Here is a 23,883-nt window from a genome sequence, read left to right on the forward strand (position 1 = left end):
CTGTAGAGTTCTAGTGTAGTGGACGAACAGGGGTAGGGAACCTATGGCTCGGGAGCCATATGTGGCTCTTTTAAATCATATGGAAGTAAATGACCATATTTGAAAACTTAAAAATGTATAACCACTATTTACTTTTACTACATTTTTATAACTGCCTATTATCTTGATATTCTTAAATATCATTTGGCACATAGGTTTATTTTCAAGACTGACCACGTGTGCACTGATCTGCTTTTTATTGCGGCATAATCACATCATCATTAGCAAGAGGAATAAAATCATATTCAATTACCAATAGAGGTAGAAGAAAGGTAACACAGTAGTAAATGCAGGCTATGATATGACCATATGTGACTACTGCTTTCACATAGTAAAGCACTCAAAGTACACGACCCACAAAAACTTGGGCATAATTGGTTAACATTTCAAGATGAGGCAAAATGTGCTGTAACCTTTACTGTTAAACCAAAAGCTAAATTTCCTCTTTCAAATGAGAATGAATATAATATTAAAAGAAAAAAATAAGTATATAAAATACGATTATGTTGGCTGATAGCAGAGGCTGAAATCGGAATTGGGAGTCAAAAAAGATGGTATGTATCCATGCGACGCTAACTGTTTGCTCATGAAATAAATATAAGTGCAGTTTTCTGTCAAGCCTCAGTGGGCTAATCTAACATTCTTCCGGTGCGATTGTCAATCAGTGGACATCCGTTTGGTCACCTTGGGTTTGCGACGTGAACGACTCAGAGGCTTCTTCCTCCTCCCTCTGCTGCAGGGAGTTGGCGTACCGTTCCAAGAGGCTGCAGTCGCCGCTGTCCGCGTCTCGTTCACGCACAGTCACAGCGGATTCCGCCGTCCCGCCGCTCAGGAAAGTGTCCTCCGGAGCCGACTCCTCCTCGCCCGTCCTCGTCGTCTGGAAGCCGGAGTCCGGAAAGGAGACGTCTGTGGCTGGTTGTTCGATGGCGTCGCACGCTGCCGCCGCCGCACTTGGTGGTGAGGTGGGAGACAGTTTCTTCTCGACGGATTGTTGCCATTGCTGCATGGACTGGACCTAGCAGAAGGAAAAAGTAGTGTGGGAATTTACAATCCTTTTGAGCTTTTGAAACATTCTCTTTGTTTAGCTTTTTTTTTTTTTAAATGGGAATGTACACCAATTACTGCCTGTTATTTTTTTCATTTAAATACTAACAATGTTGGCTGATTTGCTTACTGTTTTCATGAAAAAAATACATTCGTTTTTGATTCATTTATTTTCCATTTTACGTTTTTTTTAACGAAAAATAGGATCCAAAGGAATTTGAAGCTTACCTGTTGCCATAGAAACCTGACGGCTTCCTCCTGAACCATTCTTTGTATTCGCTCCTCCTCAAACTGCTTTTGCATTCTGAAAATTAAAATAAATTTTAATTTTGTCTGTTTTTCCCCAATCCTACGGCTGCCTCGATAAGATTGACCAAAAGCCTCCTGCGTGCATACCTCTCTACTTTTTGCGTCAAGGAAACAATGTGATCTTGCATCCGGCGCAGTCGAATCTCACTGCGGACCTCTCTGGCCTTGGGATGGCAACAGCGAGTGTACTTTCCCCTCCACCACGATTGGATCCTAACAGCTGCTCTTCTTGCTTCCTCAGAACTTCTGGCCGAATTAACAAGCTCCAAAGCGGGTGTCCCATTCTCTGCTTTTTGGTCTGGATGCTCTGGCGGCGGCGCCGTCCCCGTCGTCGGACGCCTCGGGGCCAGCGAATCGGCTTCGAATGTCTCCGTCTCGTCTTCGCTCTCCGAGTGGAGAGACTGCGGTTCCAAGATAGGTGCAGAGGAAGTGAAGGACTGGGATGATAGCACGCTGCTGTTTAGTTTGTCCTCATCCGTCTGCACGTCTTCTAAAAGAAGCTTCTCCTCTCCGTGCTTTGGGCTGCTTATACACGGTAGCGAAACGCTGGACGAGTCATAGCTCACCCACGTATTGAACTGCACTCCACGACCTTAGTAGAGAAAAAAGAAAAAGCAAACAGATATAATTTAGTTACTGATGTAGAACATAGTTCACAATTGACTAAAAATTGGTTAGGAAATCAATCTACAATATAATACGTTCAAATTTTAGGGGCGTGCATTGCATTGGACATAAAACTATATGTATATCAATTCATTTCTGAAACCTCTGATGAGCTTTCCAACTAGTAAACAGGAGTAGAAATATCTTTACCTATTGTTTATTTCCACCAAAAAGACGGAATTGGAATGGCTCCGAGAATGGCGCCATCCAAAAAGACAGAAGTTGGTTAAAAAAACAACAAGCTAACATTAGCAGTGATCGTATGAGCATTTAACATGAATACACGCTACAGTTTTCTAACTTTAAGGGTTTCAAATAGCACTAAGTTGGAAAACGAGTGTTTAAAATGCGGTGTTTATCTCGCTCTGTCAATGGACTACAAAGGGTTTGTATCTGATTCGTAGTAAATAAAAATATCAGAAAATGTAAACTGATGAACTCATCAAAGTTGCTCTTTTCTTGCCTCTTTCCAGGTCTGATAGAGCGGCAGCAGACGGCGTTGGTGTGATATTCTTGTCCTCCAAAGTGTCACCATTTGACAAAATATCCACGGCTAGTTGAGTGGGCCGGGGAAGGCTGGGACATTCCGCTTGCGTCTCTTCTAACAACTGCCTTTGGTGAAACCTTAGGAATGAAATGAAATGAACATACCTGAAGGTTGCTTTGTATCCAATGTGCAAATGTAAAAAAAAAGTTTCTACCTCTGCTTATTCAAGATTTTCTCCAATTTGGCATCTTCTGCCGTCACCAATGGCGACGACGCAGTTCGGAGGCAAACGGTGGAAAGGTATTGAATGAGTTCCATGTGCTGGCCGGGTCGAAAAGAGCGTCCTTTTCCTTGACTGTACAGCCACTCTGCTTTCAGTCTGGAATTGGTGATAAAACACGAAAAAAAGCATAGAAAAAATGAATGTTTTAGCATCTGTTTAACCTTTTAATGCCTGAAATTATATTTAAAATAGACATAAGGACTTGGGAGGAATCCCTAAATAAGTGAAAATATTATTTAGTAAAAGCATAAACTTTCAAAATGAAAAAAAGACCAGAAAAAGAATGATCAAAATAGAAATTTAAAGTAGATAAAATAAATTAAAAAGGAATACATAAAGCATAAAAAGAGGAATTTATTTAAAAAATAATAATTTCAAATATTTCAATTGTAGCCTTTCCCATTTTTTGTACTATTTAAAAATGTAATTTTCTATAGATACATTTTTTTTAATTATAAACATTAAGTATTAAAGTGTTCCCCTAATGCTTTATGATGCATATTTGTCATATGCAAATTGGACAATGAATGGGTAAAGATCAATATAAAAGTGATTATTTCCAAACAAAGGCAAACCCACTATTATACAAAACTTTGCAGTATTTATTAGTTACTAGTTTTGTTTCATTTGAATGAAACTAGTCAGATCAATGGCAAAATCCTTTGAAAGTAATTTATGATTCCCAAGTTTTGTTTTGTTTAACCTACCCTTCTTTTTGTGACACCACAAAGCCATCCAACACTTTCAGGCTAAGGCACCAATTCATCACGTAGGGCCGGTAGTCAACATGCGGTAGTGAGGGAGTTGGCATCACACAGGGATTGTTCATTATAGACAACTGCTCCAGCTCGTGAAGTAGAGCCAGGTGTGCCACCTGTGAGCCAAAGTCAACGTGACCTCTCGGTATATTTCCTCACCAATAAAGTAATGAAGTTCTACTTACTTCAGTTAAATCCATGATCTCATTGGATGCTAACGATAGGATTGAAACATGGGCGGGGAGGGTTGTAGGTACCGTGCGGAGCGTTGTTATGCTGTTGCCATGCAAAAGAAGTGTCTGCAAAGTGGACGGCAAAAACAAAAAAAATCCCAAGATTTGTCCAAAACATCTCACTGACAAATAATTATATTATCAAAGCATTACTTTAAATGATGTAAAAGGATCTCACACACACCTTTAGAGCCATAAGTTTACTTAAATCACCAATGTTCGTTATGCTATTGTCAGAAAGATCCAAGTGTTGAAGGGAAACACAGTTGTTCAACTGCTCGATAACCTGCGGACACCCCCCCAAAAAAAATTAGTGGTTTGAGGTATTTCTATTTCTGTACACAGTAATCAGTCACAAAGTTTCACCTTAATTGCATTGCCCGATAAGTTGAGCCATTTGAGGTTGGGCATGTCCCGCAGTCCTTCGATGTAGCCGATACTGTTATTTGGAAGATTGAGAACTTGCAGTTCTTTAAGTTGCGACACGCCCATCATCCTCACTAAACGATTGCTGGCTACAGACAGCTGGATACGCAGAACAAACACGGAAGATGACAAATACAGTATTTGCTTCAGAGGTGAAGCCTCTCAATGTACCTGCTGAAGACCCAAGTTCCTTTCCAGATGGTCCAGTTTCATGATTTCATTTTGGTCCAAAATGAGTGTGTGCGTTTCCTCAGAGCAGATGAAACTGGGGTCAAGCTTTCGCATACCCCGAGCAGAAAGATCCACCACAGGCCCTTTTGAATAAAAAGAGTCAATGACCATTGCTTAACAATTCATTTAAACAGGGAGGACTGCTCATATTTCAGTGCCACTGAAACCACGAAACGTCCATTTTGACTGGGAGTCGAAATGAATGTGAACGTCCTGGAAGTATTTATTATCATTATTATTCTGGTATGCTGATGCTTGAGTGAGGCATAGAGACAAGGATCTTGTAGAGGCGTTGTTTACGCACATTAAACTAGATAAGCGTTCTTTGATTCTTAAAAATACTGTTGTTTGTACTGTTGAATTTGAAGTAGTCACAAGATCTAACCATGGGGAATGAATACACAACGGAACATACTCAAAAATATTATTACAGTACACCTCTATGTACGTTTCAGAATAATAAATATGATTTAAAAACGACCTGGGTAAAAAAAGAACGCTATTCGCCATTATAGCCGATTTCTGTACACTAACAACACACTACGCTAGCTGTAACGGCGATTTTTAAAATAAACTCATAAAGGCTAACCATGCGTCAAAAAAGTTTATGTGAAAACACACAAAAGCACACTTACCATTTGTATCAAATTGTAAGTCTGATACCCCCATTTCGTTGTCAAACACTCATAGAAGGTTAAGTTTCAGCTAATGTTATTGTATTTGCTGCAAACCTGAGATCGAGCAAGCATCCGTCACTAGAAAGAAGTAACAGACGAGCATGCTGGGAAATGTAGTTAATGACTAATGCGCTTCTCTCCGTGATGACTTCCCCGGTTTGTTGTGAAAAACTACACTTCCATCTCGTTCGCAACACGCGTGGTGCGTTGCCACCCGCGAAATGTAGCAACAGCAATAACTGTCAATTTGGCAAACTTGTCTAAACAGATAGGAATTGTATTAGTCACGTTTGTTCCAATAATAAATAAAGAATAAATGCTATTAGATTTGAAAGGGCGTTCTCCCGTGTAGCGAGTTGAGATACGTATTCGAAAATGTATTTTAAATGTTTAAAAATGTAAAATATTATTTATAATTTAGTCAAGACATTATTTAAATGGTCAAACTTTAAAAGGAACATGCAATTAAAATAATCTAATGATTAGTTTATCAAAATAAAGTGACGTATTCCTATTGCACTTCTGGTTCCGTCATCTTTCTTTCCGGTTTAGCACCTACTCGTAGCCGTCATGAAGTGAGTTTACCGATTAAAATCAGACACCATCTCATCATTAAAATACGTTGTATATCATAATCATCCAATTTTAAGGAAAATTAAACACATTTTTTCAGTGATGCCTTACATTTGTTGTTTTCAGGGTCGAGTTGTGCAGTTTCAGCGGGTACAAAATATACCCCGGCCATGGCCGCCGGTACGCTAGGATAGATGGGAAGGTAAACGTTAGCATTGTCCCCCTTGTTTCGCCCAATTTCTGGTTATTTATCCGAAACGTGGCGTATTCTTGTGCTATGCACGTCGATCTTGGCTTGAAAGTGATAATAGACTGCTGATCTAATTGGGCCTATCCGGCTAAGGCTAATTGCCAAGTAAACTACACTAACCAAGGCTAGCACGCGTAAAACAACTCCCACGTTATTTACCCTATTTTATGACTTTCCTCTAGGTGTTCCAGTTTTTGAATGCCAAATGCGAGTCTGCATTTTTGGCCAAGAGGAATCCTCGACAGATCAACTGGACTGTGCTGTACAGACGCAAGCACAAGAAGGGACAGTCTGTAAGTGACACATAAGTTTATGTGACTTATCGTCCGTCCACGTCAATGGCAGACAGAATCAACACGTTATACAGAAATATTTTCAACTTGTGAAGTTTGTTGTTAGTTTGGCTGTGGGCAATCGGCGTGCAAGGTGTCCATCCATGTCATGTGTTGTTGCTGGACTGCGTTTTGCAGGCTGGGCATCAACGCTCACTCCATGTCCTGCAGCCATAAAGTATATGGAGATTCATAGTACTGGCCAATTGTTGATAACCGATGGCCAGCCTCCAAATTCTCCAACATTTTAGTATTTTCATTATGATTTATGTATTTTTTTATTTCTTTACATTGCAATTGCTGATAAAATGTGTCCCAACAGGAAGAAGTGAGCAAGAAGCGAACCCGCCGTGCTGTCAAGTTCCAGAGAGCCATCACCGGCGCCTCGTTGGCTGAAATTATGGCCAAAAGGAACCAGAAGCCTGAAGTCCGTAAAGCTCAGAGGGAGCAGGCTATCAGGTAAGAGTGGATATAGTAAATGTAATGTTTTGTAGGGTGAATGTTTTAGTCGAGGGTTTTCTTAAGGAAAGCCTGTCAAGCATGTTTGTAGAGGAGACCACTGACAGACAGCCCACTGTGTTTCAGGAAAAAAAATAGACTATAGTTGATCTTTTTTCCTCTTAATCAGGGCTGCCAAGGAGGCTAAGAAGGCAAAACAGGCTGCCAAGAAGCCCGCTGCCCCGAGTGCTAAGGTAAGACAACATTGTTATTTCATCTAAGATTCAACTCAGAGATAAGAGTTGTTACAACAGTTGACATTATGAATGTGTTTTCTAGGCTAACACCAAGGCATCACAGAAGCCCAAGATCGCCAAGACCATGAAGGTGAACGCACCTCGTGTCGGTGGCAAACGCTAAGGCCTGGCTCCTTGTTTTTGGTTGTTAATAAAATTTTGAGGGTGACCATCATCTTTGTCTGTTTTTTATTTGTTGTGTTTTTAGTTGAATGTTTATTTAAATTTGCAAGCGGAGCGGCCGTGTAGGCCGTTTTTTAAAAAATGACAATTGCACCCTTTAATGGACTGACTTCAAATCGCTGACAATGGCGGGAAAAAAAGTGACAACCTTAGTTTGGATTTGACCTCATTTAATGAGTTGCACTGAGTTTATTAGCCATACACATAATAGTCATTACACTTCCACATTGCCTCAAAGTGCGATTTTCTCCATCAGTAGATTAAGTGACAGCAAAGTGAAATCAATTATTGCCATTACAGTGAGGGGGTTTAAAAATGAACAATTGAAAGTGTGACAAAAGTAATTTATAAGTAGCTGCATTTGCTATAAATAAGGAATAGACATTGTATAGCAACTCAAGTACCAGTGTTAGCTATCACTTGTGTAGCATTAGAGGCTACACAGGTTCATAAGAAAAATTATGCCCTTAGCACCAGATGAAAAGGCAGAGTTAAAATGATTAATTTAATTTCTCCCAAGATTAAAGCCATTTAATTGAATTAATTCAACAACCATATAAATAGCGGTGAGTTACTAAAAGAATAACATAACGCCCTTCAGTGACTTTGGACACATTAAAAATCAAACATGTTTTTTTGGATATGGTTACATGAGGTAATGCAACTTGCATATGATCAACTAAATGTACAATTAAATACCTTGTGCGTTGATGACCATCATTCTCGCGTGTTACTTGCATTTCTCTTCATCAAGTGTCCAATATTTCAAGGAAACCTTTAGGAAAGTGCACATTTCTAGCAGAGAAATGGGACAAATAAAGTCGGATCGTGTTACTAGCATGGATGTTAGGTGGAAATGACGACATGACGATGTACAATTGTCGAAAGGGACGTTAGGGGCAGGTCAGTCGGTATCCCGGCGTGATGTCACCAGCTAAATTCAGTGCTTTGGATCAGGACTCGATTGCCCCCTGAGCCTTTTGATCCTGATTGTATCTGTTCAGAGACAAAACATTCCCGCTTGTCCAATCACAACCACAACACAAAGGAATTGTGAGGAAAAAGCTCTTTTTAGTTTGTTTGAATCACCTCCAAATCCTGTAGAGCTGCGAACTTCCAGCACAACCCAGGAAGAAGTTGACTGCAAACAAGTTCCAGTTCCTCGGGACAATGACCAGTGAATATCTGGACCAGATCAGGCCTGGTTGACAAGAAGCAAGGTTACCCACACACCTGTTCGGATACCTTTGACACTGTTACCTACTCAAAATGTATATTCTTACCGGCCTATAACCTTTTTGACTTTACTCACACTGATCATGTATGTATGTATTAAAACTTAAGTCACGCATGTACAGTAATATCTCGAATATCACGGTTAATGTCAACCAGGCATGGCTGCGATAATCGAAAAATCATAACATTTTATGAACTAGTTACTCGTGTTATTTTACCAGTTGCCGTCAGCACTGCAGACTGGGAGGTACTCAGTTTTTCCGCTGGTCGAGTCATGTCCGCCAAACCTGCTGCAACCAGGCCCTGAAAAAGGTCAAAGGTAGTGAATTTGTGAAAAATGAAAATGCGATAATGGAGGGATTACTGCATTATTTTGTCCACGTAGGGTAGAATACAAAAAAGCTGGTGCTTCAAAAAACATGATACTAATTGAAAAAAAAATTAAAGTTCATGTGTTCCACATGATTAACTCTCAAACATGTACTTACCCATTTGAACATTGGAGCCCAAAAGAACACTGTTTTGGGACCTGGAATGACAAAAGAAGGAAATCTTATAAGAGTCCAAGACATAAAAATTTGAGTTGACATACAACAGGTCTAAGAATTGCCCCGCAGCACAGATGCGGAAACATGAAAACCTGCTGGTTTGGTTCTCAAAAACCCAATCACAACTCTTAAATACCCTTGGACAGAAAAATAACAGAATAGACTAGAAACCCACTCGGGCATGAACGTGGGTTCAGGTTATTGGACTCTCCACCTATAAACTTAACCTTATGATTGATTCACTGTGGTACTGTTGTTGATACCAAATATAAAAGCTCACCCTAAAGGGGGTTATCTTAAAATAAACAATGCAATGGAAACAGTACTGTCAACAACATTTGGATCTGACAACTCAAATCTCAGTCTCGTGGAGGATATTTATTTTTGTACTGGATGTGGAAGTAGATGACGCAGATCAAACGCACACGCAAATCACAACCATCTCGGTGCGACTTTATTGCTGTGATACGGGCTACTGTTGTGAACGTTATGGTGCCTTTTATTGTTATTTTATGAGGGTGGGTGAACTAATTCTTACCTGCCGGGTGGTTGTACAGTGGTCTCAGCTTGGCTGGCAGTATATGTTCGATTCTGTCAAGAATCCTGTGGTAGGAAACTCTCAATGCAGCCATGATGGTAGTTTGGAGTTTGGGGAGAAACCGCTAATAGCTGAGGCTAATAAGACGGTGGCGACACTGGTGGAGCTGGTATTAAAATGTAGACTATTTTAAATATTTATCGCAAACTTGAGTCTTCGGGAGAGGCTTAGATCAGTCTTTTCGCGTAATTGAGAGTATGCTAGCAAGCGACATTAAGCTAGCAGCCAAACGAAGAGGTGACTTTCCGCTTGAAGAGCAACCTTGGGCAATAAGGCGGAGCTTAAAGAGCACACCCTCTTACGATTGGTCTCACCATTTACAAGCCGTAGCTGATTGGTTGAAATAATTCCAATTTGTTTCATTTATTGACCTATCCCGGTAGGAAAGCGACATCATAGGTTTATGACTACGGCTGAATGCCAATGTGGGCGCCGTGAAATAATACGGATTGATGTCGTCACTTTTTTGCGACAGAGGCATTGACTACACTAGTGTAGACTTTAAAAACAACAGTTTCTTTAGGCAATCTTCGAACAACAGTCCTTTTCTGCATTTTAAAATGAATGAAAATAAATAAAAAAACATGAATATCTTTCCTTGCGACATACGAAGGGCTTTGTAAATCTATCAGAAATTCAAGTAAATTAAGAGAAACAAAAGTGTAAGACTTCTGTTGCAAGAGGCACTTTTTCAGCTACAACTATCCAAGTTTTCAATATTGGATAAATGACAAAGTTATCATGAGTGAAACGTAACACTTCGGAAACACAGAGAATCAGAAAAAAGAACAATTTTAATTGACCACAGAGTTCAATATCTAACATATTATAATTGCGTTATTCGTGAATATAGTTACCATGTCAATAGATGCGAATAGTAAAGTATTTGTAGTATCATAATTATCCACTTGAGGTCGCCATACACACATGACTGTTGAGTCAAGACTGATAGAATGGAAAAGTGAATATAAACACACATGTGCCAATATCAATATGTATTCAGAATCTTTAAGAGATCAATGACTGAATTCATTCCTATTTCTTTTAGGCATTATTAGAAGGAAATCGTCTGTACCACAAAGGCAATAGGCATTGGATAATAACTAATAAAAAGTGTGAATAAAAAAAAGAGGAAAGACTCCCTAATTCCACTCAACTACTTAATGAGTGACTTTCAAAATCCTCTGTGGATTCATGTTAAGCTTACTTTATGCAGACACACAAGCACGCGCACACTGGTGGGGCATAAAGTAAGAAGTATTTCATTAAGTTGGACTTTACTGTTCTGACTGCAGACGTTGGGGTTCTCCATCAATATTATGATGAGCATTAAGAAGAAAAGTCCAAAAGGTCCCATCAGGTCAAGTTAAGAAAAAATAAATAAGACAGATGATGACTTCATCCTCTTTGCAGTTTATAATGTGAGTGGATAATATACAATCTAAACCAGCATTCTTAAAACAAAAATAAAAACCCACCTTGATTTACTGTCTGCCTTTTAGTTCATTGGGACTTCAAACTTCTTTAGAAACCAAAACATACTTTAAAATTTGAACCCTGATTTTGTTCAAAAATACTAGTTGCCTAAATATTGAATCTTTAACCTAGTTAGTTTCCTGACCCAGTTAAAAACCTTTCCTATTTTGCAATGACCTAACTGAGGTTTATTATTAATACATCCTGACCATCACTTCACCCCTTAAATCTGCATTTGACACTTAACCCTACAATTTAAATATTTGTGTGGAAGCCTCCATTTAACCTAACCTTAGTCTGAAACCCCAAACTTCTTCAGCTGTTTCTGTTTGGAGGAAGCACGTTTCTAATCCCGATTTGGCGCCTGTCAGATATTGTGTTCCTGTTCAACCAGCCGCACATCTTATAAAGTACTTGCTGCTGAAGAATGATCCACATGGACCAAAACTTATAGATGATGGATGTGGAATAAATTTTCCGGCCAATGTAGAATTCCATTTTTTATCAAATTGAAAGAGAAGACTATTGGTCTCAATATGGGATTATAACCTGAATCCTAAATCCAGGTCTCAGGGCTGGAAATGAGTGAAAGCGTAAGGAATTGTTCCATTTAGGTTTGCCAGTGCTTACCTATGAAAAACGTGTGTATTCGTGAAATAGGGGTCATTTTACAAATTAAAGAAAATGTATATCTTTGACTAACTTGAAATTATTTTCCTCACTTTCCAGTTGACAACAACGCCATCTTTAAACCCCTAATGCACAAAAAAACACATTCAGTTTGTCATGAATTTGCGAGGGAAGTTGAACCCACCAGTGGCAAGCAGAAAAATGATAGGGAAGGGCTGGTGCATGCACAAATTACAATTTTAATGAAAAATAACTATAGAAATAATCAAAACTGGGACCAAGTTAAGAAAATAACGCACACCAACAAATAGGCAAAACATTACATAGGAAAATAAGTGACAAAACTCCCACAAAAGACATACCAAAACACGGCTTTAAAAACACAGACAGAGGTTGATTACAAACTACAAAACTACAAACACCTGGGTCACACAAGGCAAGGGAAGTCAAGATGACACATCAAGCAAAAACACATACATCACGCAATACTAACCCCAATAAACACAACACACTTCTTGCACACACACACACACACATTGATTCATTGCATACTTTTTTTCTCGCATCCATGGGCAACAACTAGTTGCTTTCATAACCCAATTAATGCAGCTCTGCTCGAGTCTATAAGACACAAGGCGCAGACCGCCATGGTCGTATCGTGTGACATTTGCGACAGGAGACGCCACGCGGCGGCCCGTGACGGTGCTTTAATGTGGAGGCAGTGGCCGCGTGGCGTGTCGCCATGTAGGATGAATTTAATTTGCCCTGACAGCTCATTACAAGTATCATGGCGAAGCTCAAAAGCAACATTCAAAGTCAAATGTCAAACACATCATGGAGGGACATGAGTCGTGGAATCAATAGTCGTTAAACCCAGGTATGAACCATATAAAAGCCTGCTGAGATCCCGGTTAAGAAATATTGATCGGCATTTGAAAGACTCCTGTGTTGGCCTAAGCGCTGACAAGTCAGGCCGTTAAATCGGCGCTTTAAGTCTAGCTCAACATCACAATGTGAGAGGAAATCACTCAAAAATCTCTGTTTGTGATATATTAGGAAAATGTAACAATCTGGCAGCCAGTATTAATGCAAACAATAATGTACAGTTTCCATATAAAGCTGACATAATAAACTGTAAAGCTTTTAACGCTTAACGAAGTCAATTTTCTTTAAATAGAAGAGGGATTCCATCAAATCAAATCTTGAACAATTTTATGAACCAAGTAGAAGAAAGAAGAAGCCAAATCACAATTTTGGTCTTATTTGTCGAGTGTTACAGGTGAGCAGGTTTGATGTCGGTGTCATTGTCACCATGGTAACCAATGTACACGCATCACAGACACACACGTTCAAGCACACACAAGCACACAGATGAGTCACCTGAGGTGTTTGATTGACAGATGGTATTTGGGGAGAGTGAGAAAGGAAGGGCTGCGATAAATACACACAATCAAGCTTATGTAACCTCTGCACGACCGCATTATGAACCTGACACTGACACTCCAAAACATACATCAAGGCGACAACTGAGCAAAAAAAAAACAAATCAAAAATCTATCGTGCAACGAAGTTAAGGGTAAAGGGAATGAACACAGAGTCAAGAATCATAGAGCAATTCAAGGAACGTTAAACATGCAATTATGGTATAAAAGCACCATGGCAACAACCATTCAAAAAGTCGGAAGCCTTCCAAAGATTGAGCGAAAAAGAAGCCAAGAACAAAATTAAAATCCAAGTCAATTGCTAGTCAAGAACCACCTGCAAAGTTATTAGAATAGTTTGATATATTGTCTATTCATGATTAAAATGTAATGTTAATTACTGTCACGTTATGGTGGATAAAAAAAACCTTGAATAAACGGTTGAATGTTTGAAACACACTGTTGAATTCATATTGAATAAGTCATGTCAGTTCATAGTTAAACAGAACAGTGATATCACGTAAATTCATGGTTGAACTGCAATGTTAATTAAATATTAAATAATCATTAAACTTAGATCAGTTCTTGATGGAGTGTTTGGGTAACAACAAGTCTAGACCATGTATATAACGGAATGAAAAACCAAAGTGAGAATTAACCCTGTGGAGTTCAAAATAACATTTGGATCTGACGTCTATTACCATCAATATTAGCCAATGAGTTGAGATTAAAACAAAAAAACAAAAAAAAAGCAGGACATCAGGATGGATGAGTTCACTTCGAGGATTTCTGCTTCAAGGACCTCCTGCCATAGCGTACGGGTTACGTGTATTATAGAAAGCGCTCGCTCTTACATAATCTCGCCATCTGTCATAGCTTTGTATGTACTGTATGTACGTACTGAATCTTTCTATTTTTATTGACCTCATTGCTGGATTCAAGATATGAAAAGGTCATTATTTTACCTTCGTCAGCATAATAGCACATTTGGAAGGATTTTCTTTCTTTTCTTTCAAAGTATTTTGATTTGTCTCGCCAAGTTTATTAGGCATAAAACAAGCCCCGGTTCGTTTCACCCGATTACTATCAGTGTTGTTTACCACCGGCTGACTCGTTAGCGGTTATCGTCGTTAGGAATCTATTGGCAGATTACATCATGTTTTATGGTCCCTGGTTGCTAACCCAGCCAAAACGGGGATTATGGTGTGTCACCAAATGTGTAGTTTGTCCTAAAGCTTCAAATGAATCTGCTGGTTTCCCCAATGGTGGCGTTTGAAGGCGGCTCTCAAGTGCCACCCAAATGGCGGTGACTCATCATCTCACAATGACTGCCTTCATTATTTAGGTCAACATTTTTGGAATTTACATTATTATCTTCTGCCTGTCCATAACAGTTTGAATCTGGAAAATATTTCTGTTATTCATTTTTTTTTAAAGAATTTCAGTCTCAAAAACCTAAATTGTCAGATTTGTGAAATTGATTTTTTTTGTGTGTGTTTAATTGGGCAAAAAAACCTTAAGGGCAGCCCAGACGAAGAGTGGTTAGCGCCTCGGTTTCACAGTTCTGAGATCCAGGGTTTAATCCCAGGTTTGGACCTTCTTGTGTGGACTTTGTATGTTCTCCCCTGGGCTTGCATGGGTTTTCTCTGGGTACTCTGGTTTTCTCTTATGTTTGAACACCCTTGGATGGAGTAAGATCGTGCATGGTTGTTAGTTGCTTTGTTGTCTGCGATTATCTGGCAACTTATTCAGGGTATGCCCCGCCTCCTGCCCGTTGTTGGCTGAGATCAATTCTAGCACCCCCGGGTCCCTTGAAAATAAGCAGTATGGAAAATGAATAAATTAATGCAAAAATGTTTAGGTCACAATCTAATCTAAAAATCTAATCAATGGATGGAAGATAATTTTTTGCTTTGACATCAGTTGAAACAAAACTTTAATAAGATTATGATGGTCCTGGAGCCTTTTATCCAGGAATATTGTTTTGTCTTTTTTTGATCCAACAATCACTGTCAGCCTTACAAATTGCCCCAATGATGTTTCATTAGCAATACTATTCCTTCTACTGTGATTACTAGTATTTTACCATAAATGTCATACTTAGTGGCAACGCTCCTGGAGACCAATCATCTTCATCATTACACTCCCAGAGAAGGCATGAAAATCTACAAACAGACACAAATTGTGACTTCACGATGCTGTCCTCAGTTCCCAGGCTGATGCTTTTACCCCCGAGATAAAAATTCATATATGCGGTCGGAGACGGTGCTTACTCGGTGACGCTGAGTAAAAGAGAGCGAGGGATCAAGGGACGGAGGGGAGAACAAGAGGAGGGGGCGCTCCCAGTTTAGAGCGAGACACGGTGGGAAGGAGACGGCGTGAAAATATCCCTTCCTCCAAATCCTGCAGGGGTCCACAAAGAAGCTTTTAAAGGAGTATTTACCTGACATGTGTTTATCAGAAGACAAAGCTCAAGATGACAAAGGCTCACATGCGGTAGGAAGAAATTGCAATGTATTCTTTCCTATCATTCTACTAAAGTTTATCAGAAACTCTACATTCAAACTCTTCATTGAAATCCTTTCTACCTTCAGGGAAGGGATTTTTTTTTTTGCCAGGGTGACCTCAAACGGCTCGGGTGAAGACAGGAAATAACCAGCGATGCTCCTGTTCCACATCATCCGTCCCACAGTGTCCTTGGAAGCCTGATTGGTTTTTCTCCTCCAAAATGGGACGCCGGCACTCGCCGAGCGATGAGAGGGCTCGCCGAGAGTCCAACACTACCACGTTCCACCCATTGGCCAGACCCTGAGGGTCCGCGTTAGTATGAACCTGCGCGGCGGCAATGTGTCGGACCTCATCTCTCAAACCTTGGCTGTCGGCGGTCCGGTCAACGGGAGTCGCGCTGGATGTTCTTATGTCGGCAACGAAAGCAACCAGGAGGGCGGACTTTGGTTTTGCCAGGACGTGGCGGGGACCGGCAAGAACTGGGCGGCCTTACTGATCCTGGCGGTCGTCGGGGTTACCGTGACGGGCAACATTCTGGTCATTCTGGCCGTGTCGCTGGAGAAGAAGCTTCAGAATGCTACTAACTACTTCCTTATGTCTCTGGCTGTGGCGGACATGCTTTTGGGGATATTGGTCATGCCGGTCTCCATGGTGACGATCCTCTATGGTAAGCACAATGGAGGGTCGGGGCGGGGGTATGGTACAGAAATTTGGTGACCTTTCGTCCATTTGTCAACAAAATGTCAAACAGATGTGGTGGGCGGTTGGTTAAAACTTAAAGTTATGTTGTTTGGGATTGAAAAATTGGCGCACATGTGGTGTTTCTTTGGGTTGTTCCAAAATAATGGAGTTTGACTAGTCTCTTATTATTCAGATGAATTATATTTCCTTAATCCAATGGCTGGCAATGATGGACGAACTGGATATCCATTAAAAAAATGGGTATCCATTAAAAAATGAACTGTCCATTTGGAAAAATATACTGAAAACACTCATTAGTGCCAATAGATGTCCAATCCATTCAATGGCAACGAAACATGATCATTCGATATCATTGATTAGAAGTCCATCCCCATCAGTGTCATTAAAACATAATCACTGACTATCCTAACAAGTCTTTTTTGTCGGCAAAAAAATACTAGTGTGTTTTAAGGAAAAATAAAATCAATATAGCCTTCTAATTCGTCCATTCATTCATTTTACATTCACACTCACATTTAAGGACAATTTACCAATGCCTACCTGAACGTCAAAACTGTGTGTTGGATCTGCTAACACACCTAAAATACAGAAAACAAAATACAGAAATTAATGTATTACATGACATATTTAACTGTCACATTTTTATATAAAAAGATAAATATAATAACGACATTCAGGGACACACTGACAAGAACCTCTTTTTTTCTAACCTGTTTTTTTTTTTCTCCACTTGATGACGTCTAGTCTGGAAGGCGCTTTAAAAAAAGATGTTTTAATAACACGGGCTTAATAAAATTCATCTTCATGGAGACAGTAGGCAGGGGGGGGGGGGGGGGGGTGATGTAGCTTCAGGCTTTCCCTGAGTGTAATTTCTCCACCAAGACCTCAACATCTTTGTTCTTATTACACGTCTACACATGAGGCCGCTATATTGATGAGTCTTCTTACTGAGAAAATAAAACGGCCTTTAAAAAGATATTTTGCTCAAATAAATACAAATTGGCTTTGGCATGGAATTCCCTTTTGATTTTAATTTGGCAAAGGTTGTTTTGCTTTGCTTTGAAACTTGTTTTGTGTTTGCGACTATAGATAAATATATATAATTAGGGGAAAGGTCTGAGCCGATGATTAATCTCATGAAGGTGTAGACAAACAAGTGTTTAGGGAACCTAAAAACAAAGACAAATTAGTTCATGTGAGTGGCGTAATTAGCCACTCATCTTCGTTAGGCGCTTACTGGGGAGAAACCAACCGGCTGTTATCAAACAGAGCTCATCAAACGAGACATATGATTTTGTGTGTGTCCAGATGTCTTATTTGCATGTGTTTGTCAGATGTTAGGCTTTTTTAAAAAATTCTGAACATAACAAACAAGACAATGGAAAAGGGAGTGTTATTTAACAAAGTCATTGATAGCCTTTTAGAGTTTTTTTCTCTCTAGATGTCCAATATTTTAATGAGAGAAAAAAGTATAGTATATTATATTTGGGATATATATTCTACTATCTGAACTGAAGCTTCTTGTGCGGGCCTCATTCAATATTTATATAATTTGCCATGAGCCAATAAAAACTGGGCAGGGAGCCACTGACTGTAGATTGGAAGCCCGGCCGGGTCCAATCCAACAAAAGCGGTGGTGATATTTTTGGCGTTATTTAAATCCCAAATGGAACATTTCTGTGTTTGGTCGGGCATTGTTAGTGGAGACATTTTTTTTTTTGCGGGTTATTTCATATCTACACAATTTGATGAGCTTTGTTAGGGTGTCACCAGCCATTTAAAGATCTGACCCGCTCGACAAGTAGACGTTTGCTGTCTTGTGCAGAAAACATAATTTGTCAAAATCACACGCTGCCAGCATGTTGTTAACAACGTCGGGTTTGATGTCTAAGTTAACAAAGACCATGCTGTTTTGTTTCCACCCTAACGAGGCAGTGTTGTCTTCCGATGTACTATGTGTCATTAATCGTTTATAAACACCCGCACTGCTGCTCGTTATGCTTCAACTGCTATTTTGGGCCTTGTTGAGACAATCATTCTCAAGCCAAATCAACGCCGTAATGAACTTTGAAGCCATTTTTACACCCGCGCTGATGTTAATTGAGAATCTTCTAAAAAGTGTGGAAAGATCTCCATCTTTACAACGCTTGCCATAGCATGACCCGGGTTAAAAACCATAAATTGTTTAGTGGACAACATTTTTTGTCATTCCATGCTAATGCAAACTCTCCACCAGATTACGGCTGGCCTCTACCGTCGGAGTTGTGTCCCGTGTGGATCTATCTGGACGTCCTGTTCTCCACGGCGTCCATCATGCATCTGTGTGCCATCTCGCTGGACCGCTACATCGCAATTCGGAACCCAATCCACCACAGCCGCTTCAACTCACGCGCAAAGGCCCGCATCAAGATTGCTGCTGTGTGGACCATCTCGGCCGGCGAGTTTTAACACGCACACACAGACACACGCATGCTTTTAACAAAAAGCGTATTTATTCGAGTACAACGCGCAAAATTTTGTACCGAAAAACTAAAGCAAAATTTGCGTTATACACAAAGTATTCGCTTTTTTGACCAAATCCTGGTGAAAAAGTCCCTTTTGCAGTTATAATGGGAGACGTAAAACCTGTTTTTGTCCGCCAGATGGCGATAATCTACCTTCTTTTACAAAAAAAACAGCCCTCTCCAAATACCCTTCAGCAAGTTTATAGGGTAAAATGAAAAATAAAGGGAAACCTTAGCGAGGCACCTTCTCACTAGACTTCCCAGGAAGTGCTATCCTCGCTAATGAAGAATTTAATCAATTGTTTGGTGAATCTGATGTTAATCAATCAGATTAGAAATATTATGATGATGGATTTAAGGTTTTAGAATTGTAAATTCCATTTGAGAATCGTGTTGATACTGGTAGTAGTTTGTTTTAACCAGGTTTCCGTACTATATGTTGTGAATAAATGTTTTGTCATGGCGATATGTGTTGACCATTTGCCATTTACCAGTACTGGTCCAATCTTTGGTGTGAACTAAGAAAAACTAGAGAAAAAAAATCCTACCAATTTTTAGTCACAAATTATGGGTGCGCGTTATACACAAGTACGCGTTACACTCGAATAAATACGATATTATTTTTCAAGATATTCACCACAGGCTACACTATTTGTGTTTTCTCAACTGAAATTCTTGTACTTGTATTTATTTTAACGATCATATTGCAACAGACCTTCTTGTCAATGCAATATGCAAATTTGGCCATTTATTTCGACCTATGCCAATTTCCCACATCTTCAATTTAATTTAATTTAGTTGTGGGCTACAGGACAAATGATTCTTTAAATATAAATACTGCACATGCAAGCCATGCTCACGGTCCGCCGCCATCTACAAGACAAGCCAGCGTAACGCCACCCCCTCGAGACCACCGGGCGGCCGTCTGTCTTCCACCGCGCACGCACACACACACACACAGATGGTTTGGCTCGCCAGCATCAGCTCAGTTGCCATGTGTGCTAAATGCACGTCTGTTGCCACACAGATGCTTTTCATTTCCCACCGGTTGTGACCGTGGCAAATATTGAATTTGTTTGGCTCCTTTTTTTAATCAACATTAGGAGAGCGCGTCATCATCAGCAACAAATGGTTTTGCTGCAAAAAAAAAAAAACATGACAGAAGAAGCAGGAGGCTACTGTCTGTCGTTGTCACGGAGACCGTCACAGAGTACTGTGTTATGGTTTTGGATGTTATAGTTCACACCAAATTTTATCGGAGAGTGGGATATTGTTTTATCAGGAACAAAAATCCTGCTCAAAGTTAGAGTGTAAAGCAAGGGTGACGTTTGACAACGTGAAAAAAAATGTGAGCGGTTATCTTGTCTTGGCCTTTTACGCAAAGCCCATAAAAGACAAATATAATTTCATATGGCAACACAAAATTGCTAATCCGTCCTGATAACTTTTGGTGTGGTATGTAAAAAAAACAGTTAAACAGTCAAAACTGATTTCAAAATACCAATACATACTGAATTGTCTTTTTTTTTTACATTTACACTATTCTGTCATTTCAACGGTCATCAAAGCCTAAAATTTCCCCCAGACATTTGACACTTATTTTCATGCAAAACTCCGACAAGCATACCTGTCAACCTCGAACCATTTGTGATCTTACCAAATTTTGTTTTCGCCCTTACATATATGTATAAATACATGGAAAATCTTACCACTTTACTTTTTTGTAAAAAATCACGAACAACAAGTGAAAATGAAAGTAAACATAAACAAGGGAACAGGAAACGGAAATCACATGGTGAAAGTGTTACAAAACGAAATGTTTATCATGATCTTTTTTTTTTTAGCCAATCAGAGGCGCCGGTACATATATCACTTGGCAGACATGCGTTTCCGGGAAGAAACAATGGCGGATGGTGAAAAATGGCTAGAAAGTGCCGCAGCCTTAATTTATTTTTTTTTCTCAAAATCACCGTTTAGCGTACCATTTTCATGTGTACAGCGTACCAATATAAAAATGGGCTTTCAGTTGTACCAATTACGGCGAGAACGTACCAGTTGACAGGTATGGACAAGATAGTTCTCAAAGCATGCAGAAACACCTTAAACCCTTTCTATCATAATATACTGGCTTGCAAAACTCAGAAATGATTTCCCTGTCCTCACCAATCCATCAAAATGCCATATATATTTTTACAACAACAATAAATTCCTAATCTTACCTGCAAACATTGGCGCGAGTCTCCCAATCACAGCATCCACTTTGGCTGCAGAAACCAACGAAATAAACATTCACATGGCGACAGGCCGATCCTGAAACGAGAATAGCAGTCAGCAATCTGATCAGACTGTCCACCATTCCCTGTGTGTAGGCATCTCCACACCTATCCCAGTAATGGGTCTGCGCGACCAATCCAAGGTGTTCAAGGACGGCAGTTGCCTGCTGACGGACGCCAGTTTCGTGCTCGCCGGTAGCTTGGTGGCATTCTTCGTGCCGCTCACCATTATGCTGGTCACTTACTTCTTGACCATCCGAGCCCTCCACAAGGAGGCCACCCTCTGCCTGGATCAACTGGTGCCACGGCCCAAGTGGGGACCCAGGCCCGCCTTCACGCCGGGCTTCTTCCCGCAGTCCTCGCTGTCCTCCGAGAAGCTGGTGCGGCGCGAAGCCGGCAACCCACCATCGGGACCCTCCTTTGGGCGGCGCACCGCACAGTCGGTCAGCAACGAGCAGAAGGCCTCCAAGGTGCTAGGTGTGGTCTTCTTCCTCTTCGTGGTCATGTGGTGCCCCTTCTTCATCACCAACGTGCTGGTGGCGGCTTGTGACGCGCCGGCATGCGACGCCGCCCTCGCAGGGGGGCTGCTCAACGTCTTTGTGTGGGTGGGCTACTTGTCGTCCGCCGTCAACCCGTTGATCTACACACTCTTCAACGAGACATACCGTGCCGCCTTTCTGCGCTACCTGCGCTGCCGCTATGCCCCGCCCGCCAAGAAACCCCTGCAGCTCATTCTGGTTAACACTATCCCCCCCATGGCGTACCCCTCGGTACAGGGTTTGGGGAACGGAGCCTCGCGGTCCGATTTCTCATTCGGGGGACGGGAAATGGAACCCCGGGACAGAAAGAGGGGGCACGAGGACGAAAGCCGGGTCTGAGGGTTGAGATGACGGGCCCCAACTGCTGCTATGCACGCCTGATGCTATGTTCAGATCAGCGCGACACCACGACCCTTGTGCTACACTAACACATACCTGTCAAACTCGGCTAATTACTCCCCTTATTAATGATTACAATTCCTCTTAGTAAGACATAGAAAAAAAACATACAAATACAAGGCGGCACATATTTACTCACATAGGGTGCAAAGTCTTAACTTTTTCTCCAAAATAGACGAGGTGCCCAATCAGTATGCACTAAATTCAAGATTCTCTAGACTGTCTGGGTACATTGCTTGCTGACGCGCTATATTTGTATAGTGAAAAGACGGATGTGCGAAAGGGGAATGCACGTGCCAATATCATGCTTAAAGCATGACTGTTAGCAGATGACGATAACGTTTTCGTCTGCTACCAGTGACCAAAATGTGTAAAAGGTGATCAGTTTGACAAAAAATTGACTTTAAAAAAAATCCTGTACAAAAAGTTGTTCTACACAACTCGAAATGATCAAATATGAAAAAGAGTGAAGTATTTTGGGGGGTGAAATGCCTCATGTATTTATACCTGTTTATACCAGGGTATGACCATGAATGAACACAGTATAGTACGTTATTTTTCATATTTATATTTAAAAAAAAACACGATAGAAAAAAAATCAAGAGCTTTTTGAATTCCACACTCAAAAATTGGGTAATAACAAAACTAATGCAAAAAAATATTTTAAAAGTAGCTTCTTAATGTCACAAACTAATACCAAGCACAAATCAAAGAAGAATTTGGAATGAGCTTTTTCACTTTATCAAATTTGGCCTCTTTTTTTAAATCAGTGCTCAATATCGTTCTACAGCTTTCAGTATTTTTTATAAACATGCAAAATTAAGAACAAATGGGTAAAATTAACATTAAAAGAAAGATTCAGTGATTAGGTGAAACTGAACAGTTTTATAGTGAAAAATGCGAATTATTGCATGAATGTGAATTGTTGCAAATATGTTGAAAATGTATCCTTTGTCAATAATGAAAAAAAGTTGGAGTTATGTCAAAATGATGGGAAAGTATGTAAAAGTAATATTTTGTACCCCGTGATGTAAATAAAGATTTTTTTACAAGCATAGATCATCAAAAGGTATTTAACCCCCACTCCACATTTAACATTAGTAGCCATTGTTGGCAATAGACGTCCAATCCATTGGACCTGTGAGAGACTCAGCACCAAATTGATTGGACGTCTGTCGCCGACAATGGTAGCCAATGCGTTAATGCACTTTAAACAGCAGTTAGAAAGTAGAAAGCTGTGTGAAAAGACAGCAAAGGTCAGTGCACAGGAGGAGGGGGAGGAGAAGGAAGATAACAAAGATGAAGGTGGGACGCCCCAAGGCATTCTGGGTGGCGGAGATGAGGTCGCACAACTGACTGCACGCACGCCTCGAAAATGAGGAAAGGAACGTGTTGTCTCTCCCAAACTTTGACTAGTACATCATGTTGAGGTTGTGTGTGTGTGTGTGTGTGTGTGCGTGTGTGTGTGTGATTCCCACCGGTCTGCCCAAGTGTGTTGTGAGCCAATCTTCCCCGCTGCACCACATCAGTCACCTTCATTGTCGTCATCATCTGGTGTGGAAAATAAAAACATGAAAAAGAAAATAGAGAAGAAACAGTTGGAATTAGGAAAAGAAAATAGAGAAGAAACAGTTGGAATTAGGTTTTGAAACAAATACTGTTGTAGTAATGGTAGTAATATACATACATACATACATACATACATACATACATACATACATACATACATACATACATACATACATACATACATACATACATACATACATACATACATACATACATACATACATACATACATACATACATACATACATACATACA

At 40.2% G+C, this 23,883-nt stretch overlaps 4 protein-coding genes and 1 non-coding gene across 6 annotated transcripts; 3 read left to right on the top strand and 2 right to left on the bottom strand.

Annotated features, from left to right (window-relative positions):
- Positions 1 to 219: 219 nt before the first annotated feature.
- On the bottom strand, positions 220 to 5,460 carry cep97 (centrosomal protein 97). Its single transcript, XM_077727883.1, has 11 exons — positions 5,112 to 5,460; positions 4,417 to 4,559; positions 4,186 to 4,344; positions 4,004 to 4,105; positions 3,772 to 3,885; positions 3,536 to 3,702; positions 2,760 to 2,924; positions 2,522 to 2,682; positions 1,480 to 1,984; positions 1,312 to 1,387; positions 220 to 1,054 (listed from the first exon to the last, which is right to left on the bottom strand). Exons 1-11 carry the CDS (start codon positions 5,143 to 5,145, stop codon positions 701 to 703), a joined length of 1,980 nt encoding a protein of 659 aa, XP_077584009.1. The 5' UTR covers positions 5,146 to 5,460; the 3' UTR covers positions 220 to 700.
- Positions 5,461 to 5,583: 123 nt separating this feature from the next.
- rpl24 (ribosomal protein L24) lies at positions 5,584 to 7,217 on the top strand. The gene is made up of 6 exons (XM_077727885.1): positions 5,584 to 5,728; positions 5,853 to 5,928; positions 6,159 to 6,269; positions 6,631 to 6,767; positions 6,937 to 7,000; positions 7,086 to 7,217. The coding sequence occupies exons 1-6, from the start codon at positions 5,724 to 5,726 to the stop codon at positions 7,164 to 7,166; spliced, it is 474 nt and encodes a 157-aa protein (XP_077584011.1). The 5' UTR covers positions 5,584 to 5,723; the 3' UTR covers positions 7,167 to 7,217.
- LOC144204734 (small nucleolar RNA SNORA23) lies at positions 6,386 to 6,556 on the top strand. Its single transcript, XR_013327960.1, has one exon. It is a non-coding gene; the product is annotated as a small nucleolar RNA SNORA23 (small nucleolar RNA).
- Positions 7,218 to 7,378: 161 nt separating the features above from the next.
- Positions 7,379 to 9,885, bottom strand: mpc2b (mitochondrial pyruvate carrier 2b). The gene is made up of 5 exons (XM_077727886.1): positions 9,548 to 9,885; positions 8,950 to 8,990; positions 8,680 to 8,764; positions 8,315 to 8,426; positions 7,379 to 8,221 (listed from the first exon to the last, which is right to left on the bottom strand). The coding sequence occupies exons 1-5, from the start codon at positions 9,639 to 9,641 to the stop codon at positions 8,179 to 8,181; spliced, it is 375 nt and encodes a 124-aa protein (XP_077584012.1). The 5' UTR covers positions 9,642 to 9,885; the 3' UTR covers positions 7,379 to 8,178.
- A 5,570-nt stretch (positions 9,886 to 15,455) lies between these two features.
- Positions 15,456 to 23,641, top strand: htr2aa (5-hydroxytryptamine (serotonin) receptor 2A, genome duplicate a). 2 transcript variants are annotated; one of them, XM_077728716.1, is made up of 4 exons: positions 15,456 to 15,630; positions 15,729 to 16,309; positions 18,581 to 18,781; positions 21,218 to 23,641. In XM_077728716.1, the coding sequence occupies exons 2-4, from the start codon at positions 15,961 to 15,963 to the stop codon at positions 21,997 to 21,999; spliced, it is 1,332 nt and encodes a 443-aa protein (XP_077584842.1). In that variant the 5' UTR covers positions 15,456 to 15,630; positions 15,729 to 15,960; the 3' UTR covers positions 22,000 to 23,641. The 2 variants fall into 2 exon arrangements, with proteins under 2 accessions (XP_077584842.1, XP_077584843.1); XM_077728717.1 differs by having other exon boundaries at positions 15,753 to 16,309.
- The last annotated feature ends 242 nt before the right edge of the window (positions 23,642 to 23,883 follow it).

This window comes from Stigmatopora nigra, chromosome 11 (assembly GCF_051989575.1).
Source record: "Stigmatopora nigra isolate UIUO_SnigA chromosome 11, RoL_Snig_1.1, whole genome shotgun sequence".
Classification (NCBI taxonomy): Eukaryota; Metazoa; Chordata; class Actinopteri; order Syngnathiformes; family Syngnathidae; genus Stigmatopora; species Stigmatopora nigra.

Coding starts and splice junctions, on each gene's coding strand:
- mpc2b (XM_077727886.1), bottom strand. CDS start 9,641: ATGGCTGCATTGAGAGTTTCCTACCACAGGATTCTTGACAGAATCGAA. Junction 8,427..8,679: donor TGCAGTGCTGACGGCAACTG/GTAAAATAACAC, acceptor CTTGTCAACCAG/GCCTGATCTGGTCCAGATAT. Junction 8,222..8,314: donor CAGCTCTACAGGATTTGGAG/GTGATTCAAACA, acceptor GTCTCTGAACAG/ATACAATCAGGATCAAAAGG.
- rpl24 (XM_077727885.1), top strand. Junction 5,929..6,158: donor ACGCTAGGATAGATGGGAAG/GTAAACGTTAGC, acceptor ACTTTCCTCTAG/GTGTTCCAGTTTTTGAATGC. Junction 6,270..6,630: donor AGCACAAGAAGGGACAGTCT/GTAAGTGACACA, acceptor GTGTCCCAACAG/GAAGAAGTGAGCAAGAAGCG.
- cep97 (XM_077727883.1), bottom strand. CDS start 5,145: ATGGGGGTATCAGACTTACAATTTGATACAAATG. Junction 3,703..3,771: donor AGATCATGGATTTAACTGAA/GTAAGTAGAACT, acceptor TTTGGCTCACAG/GTGGCACACCTGGCTCTACT. Junction 1,055..1,311: donor TCAGGTTTCTATGGCAACAG/GTAAGCTTCAAA, acceptor TCCTTCTGCTAG/GTCCAGTCCATGCAGCAATG.
- htr2aa (XM_077728716.1), top strand. CDS start 15,961: ATGAACCTGCGCGGCGGCAATGTGTCGGACCTCATCTCTCAAACCTTG. Junction 16,310..18,580: donor CATGGTGACGATCCTCTATG/GTAAGCACAATG, acceptor ACTCTCCACCAG/ATTACGGCTGGCCTCTACCG. Junction 18,782..21,217: donor TGTGTGGACCATCTCGGCCG/GCGAGTTTTAAC, acceptor CCCTGTGTGTAG/GCATCTCCACACCTATCCCA.